The sequence below is a fragment of the Lycium ferocissimum genome, chromosome 8 (genome assembly GCF_029784015.1).
Source record: "Lycium ferocissimum isolate CSIRO_LF1 chromosome 8, AGI_CSIRO_Lferr_CH_V1, whole genome shotgun sequence".
Taxonomy (NCBI): domain Eukaryota; kingdom Viridiplantae; phylum Streptophyta; class Magnoliopsida; order Solanales; family Solanaceae; genus Lycium; species Lycium ferocissimum.
This window is the reverse complement of record NC_081349.1, coordinates 33087911-33101264: the sequence shown is the minus strand read 5'-3', so window position 1 is coordinate 33101264 and position 13354 is coordinate 33087911. Positions and strand designations below refer to the sequence as shown.

The following is a 13354-nucleotide window of genomic DNA, read 5'->3' as shown; positions in this document are numbered from 1 at the left end:
AATGCACGATGGTGTGGTGAGAACTCTCACCGATGTTAGATATGTTCCTGACTTAAAGAAAAATCTCATCTCATTGGGCACTCTAGAATCTCTTGGGTGCAAATACATAGGTAAAGGTGGAGTTCTAAAAATCTCTCTAGGTGCTCTGGTGATCATGAAAGCACGCAGATCTGGCACATTGTATACTTTATTGGGATCCACTGTTATAAGTGCTGCTGCAGTTTTCACATCAAATCAACCTGATTCCGACATCACAAAATTGTGGCATATGCGATTGGGGCATATGAGTGAGAAAGGTCTTTCCATTCTCAGCAAAAGAGGTCTCCTATGTGGACAAAGTACCGGAAACATGGACTTCTGCGAACACTGTGTGTTCGAGAAGTAGAAAAGAGTCAGCTTCAAATCTCCAGCAATTCATCGAACAAAAGGTACTTTGGATTACATTCATGCAGATCTTTGGGGTCCTTCTCGTACCCCGTCAAAAGGTGGTGCCAGGTATATGCTAACTTTCATTGATGATTATTCTAGGAAAGTTTAGGTTTATTTCCTGAAAAATAAAAGTGATGTTTTCTTAACTTTCAAACAATGGAAAGTTTTGATTGAGAAGCAAACCGGAAAACAAAAAGTTAGCGGCTTAGAACGTATAATGGCTTGGAATTTTGTAATGATGATTTCAACAAATTTTGCAAAAATAAAGGAATTGCTCGACATCGCACTATGAGGATGACCCCTTAGTAAAATGGTGTTGCAGAAAGGATGAACAGAACTCTTTTGGAAAGAGCTCGTTGCTTGATTTCAAATGCTGGGTTGACAAACGCCTTTTAAGCTATCTATCTCTGCCTTGTTATATTGTCAACCGTGCTCCTTCTGCACCTTTGAACTTTAAGACTCCGCGGGAAATGTGGTCAGGTACTCTTTCTAATTATTCAGATTTAAAAAAAAAAATTAGTTGTCCCACGTACATGCATGTGAATGAAGGAAAATTAGAGCCAAGGGCTAAAAAGTGTATTTTCCTTGGATATGCATCTGGGGTGAAAGGATATAGACTCTGGTATCCTGATCCCAAGTTACCAAAATTTATAATTAGCAGAGATGTAACCTTTGATGAATCCTCTATGTTACATCCTTAAAAGAGTCTTCTAGTTCTTGTAATAAGAATAAAGAAAGGTGGTATACATGACCAAAGCGAGGTTGAGCTTGGCATTCCTTTTGCGCCAAGCTCATCAACCGTGGAACAAAATACAAATGAAACTCCCGAAGTTGAGTCGAAGTCAAGCTCCGAAGTTGAGCTTCTAAGTTGAACCAAATGAGTATTCCATAGCCAATAATACACCAAGGAGACAAATTCAAAAATCGTGAAGGTATGGAGATTGTGTTGCATTTGCTTTTTCAACAGACAGAAACTCAAGAAATTGGAGAACTATCAAAATATTCGAAGCCACGGTGGTGATTTAGCCAAGTTGCTGATTACAATGAATGAAGAAGTTGAATCTCTCCACAAGAATGGTACTTGGTCTCTTGTAAAGCCGCCATCAGAAAAGAGAATTGTTGGTTGCAAATGGGTCTTTAAGAAAAAGGATGGCATTCCAGGGGTTGAAGATGTAAGGTATAAGGCACGATTAGTTACAAAGGGCAATAGTTAGGTACAAGGAGTTGATTTTAATGATATTTTCTCACCTGTTGTTAAACATAGCTCCATTCGTGTCTTGCTTGCCTTAGTTTCCATGTATGATTTGGAATTAGAACAACTTGATGTTAAGACAGCTTTCTTACATGGCGAACTTGAGGAACAAATATACATGCATCAACTCGTAGGTTTTGAGATTGAAGGAAAAAAAGATCATGTTTGTTTCTTTGAAGAAGTCCTTGTGTGGATTAAAGTAGTCTCCAAGACAATGGTATAAGAGGTTTGATTCCTTTCTGTTGGGTCATGGTTATTCGAGGAGCATGTATGATAGTTGTGTGTACTTCCGGAAGTTAAATGATGCTTTATTTGTTTACCTATTGTTATATGTTGATGACATGCTCATTGCTGCTAAGGATTTGATAGAAATTCACAATTTGAAAAGTCAGCTGAAAAGTGAATTTGAAATGAAAGATTTGGGAGCAGTTAAGAAAATCCTTGGCATGGAGATCAAAAGAGATCGAGCGAGTCAACAGCTATTCTCGACCCAAAAGAAGTACTTGGAGAAAGTCTTGGAGAGGTTTGGCATGAAAGATGCTAAACCAGTGAGTACTCCTCTGGCTGCTCATATTAAGTTATCAGCTACTCAATCACCGCAGTCAGAGGAAGAAGAGAGAGATATGGCACAGGTACCATATTCTAGTGCAGTTGGCAGTATTATGTATGCAATGTTGTGTACACATCCAGACATTTCACAAGCAGTAAATGTGTAAGCCGATATATGACTTGCCCTAGTAAAGCACATTGGCAGGCTGTGAAATGGATTCTCAGATAGTTGCGAGGTACTTCAAATACATGTTTGGAGTTTGGGAGAAATACTAACACTTTGGTTGGTTTTGTAGACTCAGATTATGCAGGTGATCTTGACAAAAGAAGATCATTAAGGCTATGTATTTTGCATTGGTGGTTGTGTTATCGTTGGAAAGCTACATTACAACATGTAGTAGCTTTATCTACTACGAAAATATATGGTAAAGTGATCGAGAGATCAAAGAAGCCTTATAGTTGAATGGTCTCTTTCTTCGAACTCGACTTACACACCAAGGTGGTATTACAATTTTACGTGATAGTCAAAGTGCCATTCACTTGACTAAAGATCGAATGTATCATGAGAGGACGAAGCATATTGATATCAAGTATCACTTCATCCGGAAACCATTCTTAAAGGAAAGATCTCTGTTTTGAAGATCAAGCTAGAGACAATCTGTCGACATGTTCACGAAGTCTCTTCCAGTTGGCAAGTTCAAGCTTTGCTTGAATTTGATTGGTACTGATGAAGAATGATTTAGCCCTATGGGCTTTGCGGAGAAGATAAAGCAAATTTACTATATCAATCAAAATTAGTCCAAAGGTGGAGATTTGTTAAAATGGAAAAGAAAAAGAAGGAAACATTTAAACATAAAACTTGGTTTGGCAAGTGTTGGTCATGTGACCAGTTATAACTCTGCCAGACTTGTAACTTGTTTTGGCCAATGCAATTTGCAAATTCATAGTTGTAACTCCAAGCAATTTGATTGGTCCAAATGGTGGCAGCCATTCCTATATAAAGAGCCTTCGGCTCTCATTTGAAACACCAACATCTTCACAAATTAAGAAGAGTCCTCTTACGCCTTTTTCTTTTCTTTTCTATACCTTTGAGTATATTTTGTAAGAGTATTATATTAAGAGAGGTGTTGGGAAACACTTGTGTGAACCCTTCTTTTGGAGTGATCTTGTGAGGTTATTCTTTTGGGATACTTTTGGGGTAATTAGAGTATTTACTCTAATTTTGTACTCTCTATTGTACTCTTATTGATATAGTGAAATTACTCCTCTCATGGACGTGGACGCAGTCACAATGACCGAACAGAAGTTAAATTTGTGCCTCATTTATTTTCTTTACTTGCTGTTATTATCAACTTACTATTGTCTCTGTTATTGTCATTATAACGTTGTTTGGCTAAATTCCGCATTACCTGTGTTTCCGATACTAACAAGAAGCAAAAGGCACACACTTTTAAAAGGCATTGAAAGTGACCAAACCTAGTTTTCAACACCAATGACATTAAACTTTGATTGTTCGTCTTCATAGCTTATCAAGAGACCTTGGCAAACAAGTTATTGAACTGACGATCCATATTGATCATTCATGGGAACTCGTACTTTATTCTTTCATGTATAATTATTTATTCAAAACTTTATATTGACTCGACATACGCGTGCAGCAAACGTCCTGAGAAACTAGCTGACAAGAAGAGGCGTGGAAATAAGCAAACATAGTTTTCGACACCGATGTCATATAAAATGATATGCCAATTTTTCAAACGTAGTACAGATGTGATAGAGGACTTTGTCAAAGTCAAACCAACTTCTCATTAAACAACATGAAAAGTTGCTAGCATTAACAAAGAAATGAAGACAAGGTACATTATTAAACACTCTTTGTCCCTTTTTTTTTAATCATCATTAACCAAAGTTTCTGGAGAATATAGATTATTATATATTAAGTTATTGACTGTAGAATCCTACATTAAATAATGTTTTTTTTTTTTTTTCATGAAGACATTCATGAAAGAAACTTAAGAATAATTTAGTTCAAGGGATAAGAAATTAACTTCTATAAAAATCTTAACACTTGACAACCTAGGATATTGTTCATCATCTTGAAGTCATGCAGTTAAAGAAAGATCTCCTTGTATTTGCTACTCTTTTTTACCATTTTTCCATGGTTTATGGCTGTGATGAAACAGAAAGAGCGGCTCTAATGAGCTTCAAATCGTTGCTGACTGATCCATCTAATCGATTATCTTCATGGCAGGGCGAAAATTGTTGCAACTGGAAAGGAATCAAATGCTCGAGTTCAGGTCGTGTTATAGTTGTCAATCTCCGGAATCCTAATCCGGATAAAGTCTTGATCAATGTCAATAAGGAAGTCTTTTCATATTCTAAAAACACGTCCGATTTTGTCCTTAAAGGTACCATATCTCCATTGCTCTTCACTCTTAACCATATGCAACATCTCGACCTGAGTTTCAACAACTTCATGTTCTCAAAGTTACCCACTGAGATATCAAACTTAACAAAATTGACTTATCTGAATTTGTCAAATGCCATGTTTCAAGATTCCATCACCACTCAATTCTCGAACCTCACATCTCTAAGGTTTCTTGATCTTTCATGCGCTAATATAGTGGCTGATTTGTCTTCTATTTCTATTAGCTTGACATTACCACTAGAGTTAGATTTTGGCTCAATGATTTCTTTTATCAGATATGGTGAATTGTCCAGTCCAAATCTAAGGTGGTTAGAAGGACTCAGAGGTCTCAGATATTTAGTATTGACTGGCGTTGATCTATCAAAGGCATCCGAATCATTTCATTGGGCTAAACCAATATCAAGTCTTTCGAATCTCATGTCACTTCAATTGTCCAAATGCAAAATTTCAGGAAGAATTCCGATAGGGCAATTACTTAACCTTACTAATCTTTCTACTCTAAAAATGAGGTCCAACGTTCTAACATCCTCAATACCTGAGCTACTATCAAACCTCACAACCCTCTCGGTTCTTGATTTTAGTGCCAATTATCTAGATGGTCATATCCCTTACTTTCCTCAACTCGAAGAACTTTCTGTTGATAGCAATCCTGATATGACCATAGATCTTGTTTCAATGTTTTCAGTCCCATGGTCAAAGTTGACTTTTCTTGACATAAGCTTCGCTCGGGTAGGTGGAGTGATTCCTCCTTCTTTAAGCAACTCAACTTCATTAACCTTTTTCCGAGCTGATAGATGCTCGATACAAGGGTCTATACCTTCTTCAGTTACAAAACTTAAGAAATTAAGTTTCCTGATGCTCAACGACAATTATATCACAGGCCAACTTCCTGTAAACATGTCCAGTTTAATAAGCCTTCAACACTTATCACTGTTACAGAATAGTTTACAAGGGTATATTCCAATTTCGATTTGTCATATGCCCTCCCTGAAGTACCTGAATTTAGATAGGAACGAGCTAATAGGACGTCTTCCCTTGTGCATACTTCAGCTTCCTAAGCTTTCGCATCTTTATGTTCAGGAGAATAACCTGAATGGTGATATCCCACTGTCTTTGTTCCAGAAGTCAAGATTGGATCAAATTAGTTTCGGACTTAGTGGATTGTCAATCGAAATCGATGATCAAGATCAACCCTTTGTGCAGACGTTCCAGCCCACAATTTTGGAATTCACATCTTGCAACATGAGAGGAGAAATCCCGGAGTTCTTTTCGAATTTAACGAGCCTCATGGTTTTAAATTTAGCTAACAACAGTTTATCAGGAGCCATACCACACTGGTTGTTCAATCTTCCTTCCCTCTCTGTCCTAAATTTATTTATGAATAACTTCGAGGGAGCTATACCTCCAATGATTCAGCTGAAATCTTCTCCTTATCCAACAACAATAAATTTAGCCAAAAACAACCTTCAAGGTCCTATCCCTTCTAAGTTCGAGAATGTTAATGTCATCGATTTGTCACTTAACAATTTTGTAGGCACAATTCCAACATGTATAGGAGAAGTTCCCGGCATCAGGTCCATATCACTATCCGGAAACCAAATTCATGGTCCAATACCTGAATCATTTTGCCAAGTGACTAACATTCTCCAGGTGCTTGATCTCTCTAATAACAGCTTGTCAGGCACAATTCGACGTAATTTGGGAAACTGCAAGTCTCTCATTTACCTTAATCTTGGACAAAACAAGCTCACTGGAAGTGTTCCAAAAGAGATTGAACGTGTTACAAGCCTTCGTTACCTTGACCTGAATGGGAATCAGTTCGAAGGATCTTTTCCAAGAGTGAACGAAAACTTTCAAGATTTGGAGATTCTGAACTTGGCAGGAAATAGATTTGAAGGACGGATACCAAAGTCCATCGGTGACCTACACAGCCTCCGTATGCTAGTTCTTGCATCAAACACTTTCAATGAATCTATCCCGGAAGGGCTAATGAAGTTGGAAAATCTACAATATATTGGTCTATCCAGGAACAATCTGTCCGGTCCAATTCCTGAGAACCTTGATGGCTTGAAAATGATGACGAAAAGACAAAATGAGGCAACCATCTTATTAGGTTATGTTTACTCCTTGATGTTCACTGGTGTTCAGCTAGAAATAGTCACCAAAGGACAAACACATTGGCTTGAGTCAGTGTATTCCTACCACACTGGATTCGACGTCTCGAGCAATGCTCTTACTGGTAAAATCCCTGAGAAAATCGGCCTTTTGAGTGGAATCCCAATGCTGAATCTCTCACATAACAATCTCTTTGGACCGATCCCAAAGACTATCGGTGAGATGATTTCACTCGAGTCGTTGGATCTTAGCTATAACCAATTAACAGGTGAAATTCCAGTGACATTAACACTGTTAGATTTTCTTCAGTATCTCAACTTGTCTTATAACAATTTGAGCGGACGTATTCCAAGCAATCCACATTTTGACACTTTGTATCAAGATGGAACAACATATATCGGGAACAAATACTTATGTGGTGTTCCTGATGGGATGAATTGCAGTAACAACGGACCGTCTACGACTGAAATAACAGAGAACAGATATGATCAAGAATATTTTCTTTTTGTTGTAGTTGTATTCTTTGGCTATGTAACAGGAATTTCTGGAGTATTTCTGCTCTTATATTTTATAGGTGACAATTGGAGGAACAAGTACTGGAGGGCAGTAGACAGAATTGTGTTAAAAATAGTGAATTGTAAACCATGATATGTATATACTAAATTTCTGCAATAGAATAAAACTGGCAAGGACTGTAGTCTTTGAGTTCAATTTCACTATTTTAAGTTTTGGCTACTGGAGCAGCCATCTTTGATTAATTTTTTTGGTTTTTGTTAAAGCAAAAGCAGTTGAAATGACCATATTTATCTAGTGATTCTCGTGTCCAATCTCAGTGGAACAACCCCAATCTATGCAAAATATACAATAACAAGATCAATTACCATAAAAGGCTCATCTCTAAAGTTTAAGCATGGTCAAAGTCAAAAGTCAACTCGTCAACAGGTCAAATCCACTGTTTGGATTATCCATAGTCTAACGAGTCCAAATATATGATTAGTTTCTGAATTGGAGTTCTAATTTGGGGGTTTATGGCTCAATCCTACAATTTCTATACTTAAATCCAATCTCAAAGCAAAAATATACATAGATTCATCATTCATGTATACTAACCTGAGTTTATGAACTCAATGAATCCCAGTAGAGTATCACCTCACCCACTTACTAATTGTACATTTTAAACTCAACCTGAATCAATAATAATAATAATAATAATTAAATGGAACAAAAAAGAGATTGATAACTTGAATATTTGTAACCCAAACTTAAAAAAATTATTTTCTTTCTCACGTCATTTGCTTCGTACTATTTTTTTTTTAGCTTTTTGAAATGAGTTGTTAAATCAAATGGTTCTTTTGGTTCACTCCATCTTTGTTTTCCATGTCATGAAATTGTAGGGATGACAATATGCTCATGACAATATAATCCACCCATTTATTAACTCAATCTATTTTGTCTATTCTATTCAGTGCATTTAAAAGTTGAGCTAATTTCGGCTAAATATGCAACCAAAATTGACCCATGAAAAGCCTCATCAAAAGATTCAATTTTTTTTTTGGTTTGATATGTTATATATAGTCCTAATAAAGAAAAACTATTTAGTAGGTAATTAAATAAATTATAAGGAAATAAAATAAAGAAATTAAAACTATGTAAGAATTGGATGGAGTGGGCATTAACTATTGTTTAGCCCATCCTGATCCAGCTCATTTCAACTCGATTAGCCTGCTTAAATTCAACCTAACCCGTCCATTCAACACCTCTACAAAAAGGTTATCACTTTCTTTGTTTTGGCGATTTAGAAGATGAGATTAGCTGCAAAATCAATTTTGGTGCCTTATACATTATCCAAGCCTGGCAAAGTTAAAGTGACTTTTTCATTATAAAAGATAGTTTAGTAACTTTAGTGCGGATAACAAAAAAGGAGTGAGTATAAGTGAAATTATTCCTAGTTTAATCAATCTTTGATGAATCCTCACAATACGGATTATCTCTTCTTCAAAATCTCAAAAATCAAGAGGATGTTAAGAAATCGTTTGGTTGTGATGTTGGAACAATTAAGTCCAACAATAAATCTCAGAAAATAAAGTGTTTGGTTGGCGGCATAAGAAAAAAATAATCGCTGCATAACTAATGCATTGTTTGCTTGGAGGTTATAAATAATACCCGTACAAGTTACACGAGAATCTTAGTAGTATTATTTTATGCAAGATAAAATGTAGAATATGGTTACATATATTAACAATGCGGGAACTAATATATCAAAATGCCTTTTTAAAGGTAGTAATTCATGTATAACAATCTCCTCCTTATTATCCTCTTATAACAATTTCTTCACTATTTTTAACACAATTCTGTCTACTGCTCTCCAGTACATGTTCCTCCAATTTTCCTTCATCAAATATAAGAGCAAAAACAATCCAGAAATTCCTGTTACATAGCCCAAGAATATAACTAAAACAAAAAGGACATTTTCTTGATCATATATGTCCTCTATTATTTCAGTAATAGAGGGTCCATTGTAACTGCAATTCGTCCCATCAGGAGTACCACATAAGTATTTATTCCCAATATATGCTGTCCCATCTTGATACAAAGTGTCAAAATGTGGATTTCTTGGAATTTTCCCGCTCAAATTGTTATAAGACAAGTTGAGATGTTGAAGAAAATCTAACAATGTCAATGTCACTGGAATTTCACCTGTCAAATGGTTGTCGCTGAGATCCAACGACTCGAGTGAAATCATCCCGCCTATAGTCTTTGGAATCAGTCCAAAAAGATTGTTATGTGAGAGGTTTAGCAATGGGAGTCCACTCAAAAGGCCAATCATTTCAGGGATTTTACCAGTAAGAGCATTGCTCGAGATATCGAATCCAGTGTTGTAGGAATAAACTGACTCAAGAAGATGTGTTCGTCCTTTGGTGACTATTTCTAGCTGAGCACCAGTGAACTTGAGTGAGTAAAGATAACCTATGATTTTCGCTTCATTTTGTGTTTTCGTCATCATTTTCAAGCCATCAAGATTATCAGGAATGGGACCCGACAGATTGTTGTTAGCCAAACTGATATATTGTAGATTTTCCAACTTCATTAGCCCTGCCGGGATAGATTCGTTGAAAGTGTTCGATGCAAGCACGAGGATACGGAGGTGGTGCAGGTCACCAATGAAATTTGGTATCCGTCCTTTGAATCTATTGCCTGCCAAGTTCAGGATCTCCAAATCTTGAAAGTTTTCGATGACTCTTGGAAAAGATCCTTCGAACTGATTCCCTTTCAGGTCAAGGTAACAAAGGCTTGTAACGCGTTCAAGTTCTTTTGGAACACTTCCAGTGAGCTTGTTTTGTCCAAGATTAAGGTAAATCAGAGATTTGCAATTTCCCAGATTACGTCGAATGGTGCCTGACAAGCTATTATTAGACAGATCAAGAACCTGGAGAACGTTCGTCGATTGGCAAAATGATTCAGGTATTGGACCCTGAATTTTGTTTCCGGATAATGATACGGACCTGATACCGGGAACTTCTCCTATCCTTGATGGAATTGTGCCTACGAAATTGTTGAGTGACAAATCGATGACATTAACATTCTCGAGCTGAGTAGGGATTGGGCCTTGAAGGTTGTTTCTTGCTAAATTTACTATTGTTGGGAAACGAGAAGATTTCAGCTGAATCGTTGGAGGTATAAATCCCTTGAAGTTATTCATAGGCAAAGCTAGTATAGAGAGGGCAGGGAGATTGAACAACCAATGTGGTATGGCGCCCGATAGACTATTGTTAGCCAAATTTAAAACCACGAGGCTTGTGAAATTCGAAAAGAAATCCGGGATTTCTCCTCTCATGTTGCAAGATGTAAAATCCAAAATTGTCGGATGGAACGTTTGCTCGAAGGTTTGATCTTGATCGTCGATTTGCACTGACAATCCACTCGTTCCTAAGCTAATTTCATTCAATCTAGATTTTCGGAATAAAGACAATGGCAAATTACCATTCAGGTTATTCCTCTGAATATAAAGAGATGAAAGCTTAGGAAGCTGAAGTATGCACAACGGAAGTCGTCCTGTTAGATCATTCCATTCTAAATTCAGGTACTTGAGGGAGGGGATCTGACAAATCGAAACAGGAATAGGACCTTCTAATCTGTTCTGAAATAGAGATAAGTAATGAAGGCTTATTAAACTAGACAAAGATACAGGAAGTTGACCTGTGATTTCGTTGTCGTTCAACATCAACACACTTAATCTCTTAAGTTTAGTGATAGAAGAAGGTATCGACCCGTGGATCGAGCATCCATCAGCTCGGAAAGATGTTAATGAAGTTGAGTTGGTTAAAGAAGGAGGAATCGGTCCAGCTACACGAACAAAGCAGATATCAAGGAGCATCAACTTTGACCACGGGACTGAAAACATTGAAACAAGATCGATGGTCATATCTGGATTGCTAGAAACGGAAAGTTCTTTGAGTTGAGGAATGTAAGGGATATGACCATCTAAGTTGTTTCCACTAAAATCAAGAACCGAGAGGGTTGTGAGGTTCGATAGCAGATCAGGTATCGGGGATGTTAGAACGTTAGAACTCATATTGAGATTAGAAAGATTAGTAAGGTTAAGTAATTGCCCTATAGGAATCCTTCCTGAAATCTTGCAGTTGGACAATTGAAGTGACATGAGATTTGAAAGGGTTGAAATTGGTTTAGCCCAATAATATGATACGGACGCCTTTGATAGATCAACACCAGTCAATACTAGATATCTGAGATGTCGGAGTCCTTCTAACCACGTTAGATTCGGACTAGACAAATGACCAAAGCTTATAAAAGAGAACAATAAGCCATAATCCAACTTCAGTGGAAACGTCAAGCTAACAGAAACAGAAGAAAAATCGGGTACTGAATGAGCACACGAAAGATCAAGAGACCTTAGAGATGTAAGGTTTGAGAATTGTGCGGTGATGGAATCTTGAAACATGGCATTTGACAGATTGAGATAAGTTAACTTTGTTAAGTTTGATATCTCGACAGGTAACTTTGAGAACATGAAGTTGTTGAAACTTAAATCGAGATGTTGCATATGGTTAAGAGTGAAAAGCAATGGAGATATAGTACCTTTAAGGGCAAAATCAGATGTGTTGTTAGAATTTGAAACAAGTTCTTTATTGATATTGATCGTGACTTCAACCGGATTAGGATTCCGGAGGTTGACAACTACAACACGACCTGAACTTGAGCACTTGATTCCTTTCCAATTGCAACAGTTTTTGCCTTGCCATGAAGATAACCGATCAGATGGATCAGTTAGCAAGGATTTGAAGCTTAGCAGAGCTGCTCTTTCTGTTTCATGGCAGCCATAAACGATCGAGAAATGGTAAAATAGAGTAGCAAATATAATGAAATCTTTCTTTAGCCACATGACTTCAAGATGATGAATAATAACCTAAGTTATCAAGTGTTAAATGCTTGTTTCCTATAAAGTTTTCATGAATGAAAAAGCATTATTTGGAGACTACTATTACTGAGTTGAAAAAGATTGCATTCTACTGTTAATGACTTAATTTTAATAATACAAATTCTCCAAACACTTGATTCAATGGAGAAAAAAGGGACAGGTTGTTTGTAAGATGTCCAAATTTCTCTGTTACTACCAGCAATTTTCAAATTGTTTGAAGAAAAAGGTGGCAGACTTTGACAAATTCCTCTACCAAATCTCATCTAGGTTTGAAAACTTAACATAACTATGCTTGGAAATTTCCATATCTTTTACCAATGTGTAACTTTTGCTCCTTGTGATATGAATACACTTACTTTTTCACACTGAAAATATTCTCAATCTTGTTTTAACTGTGTTACTTCTTCTATACACTGAGTTTTTAACATAGAACATCCTTAATGTATATTTTTAAAGTTCAATTACATTCTTAATGTATCCTAATTAACTAAAAGCATCCTTAATGTTTTCAAAGTAGCTATTTTATTTCATCTGTACTTTAAGTACCGTCTTGTATAGATAATCTGCAAACTGGATAGATAATTTTAGACTACTTAAAAGTGTGTCATACAAACAACTTTTACATACTTTTGACATCCGCTTGGTGTTCAGTAATGAAATTTTGACTTATCACAAAAACAAAAAAAACTCCGGTGAGTTAAACTGCTAGTATTAGTTAATGTGTAATATCGGTGTGGCAACATCAATGTCACACGCCAAATCTGAAGGAGCATGTGGCCAGCATCTGATGCCTTTAACTTTCGTTGAGCCAACCAACTAGACATGTCTACCAATCATCATGAACATTCATACTTTACTTTAAATAAGTGAAACTTATGGCCCAATGGCCTAAATATATCTGAAAATTCTAAAGTACGGTGTATGAGCCTCATATATAGTGCAGAAATCATACAAAAACTTGCACGTAAGCAGTCACAGACGATTCATGAGGTGAATATGATTGTACTGCTGTTGAATTCATATTGTATCAGCGGCTCTTAAACTATGATCTTATGCAGTTTGCATACGAAAGAATAAAGCAAAAAGAAAAAATAAAGGAAAGGACAGATCAAAAGAAGACAAAATATATGGAATTAGAACAAAA

The 13354-nt window shown here is 36.5% G+C and overlaps 2 protein-coding genes across 2 annotated transcripts; one reads left to right on the top strand and one right to left on the bottom strand.

The window, feature by feature from the left end:
* Positions 1 to 3944: 3944 nt before the first annotated feature.
* On the top strand, positions 3945 to 7610 carry LOC132066848 (leucine-rich repeat receptor protein kinase EMS1-like). Its single transcript, XM_059460046.1, has one exon. The coding sequence runs from the start codon at positions 4335 to 4337 to the stop codon at positions 7419 to 7421; it is 3087 nt and encodes a 1028-aa protein (XP_059316029.1). The 5' UTR covers positions 3945 to 4334; the 3' UTR covers positions 7422 to 7610.
* Positions 7611 to 8966: 1356 nt separating this feature from the next.
* On the bottom strand, positions 8967 to 12214 carry LOC132066847 (LRR receptor-like serine/threonine-protein kinase FLS2). The gene has a single exon (XM_059460045.1). It carries the CDS (start codon positions 12172 to 12174, stop codon positions 9091 to 9093), a length of 3084 nt encoding a protein of 1027 aa, XP_059316028.1. The 5' UTR covers positions 12175 to 12214; the 3' UTR covers positions 8967 to 9090.
* Positions 12215 to 13354: the final 1140 nt, after the last annotated feature.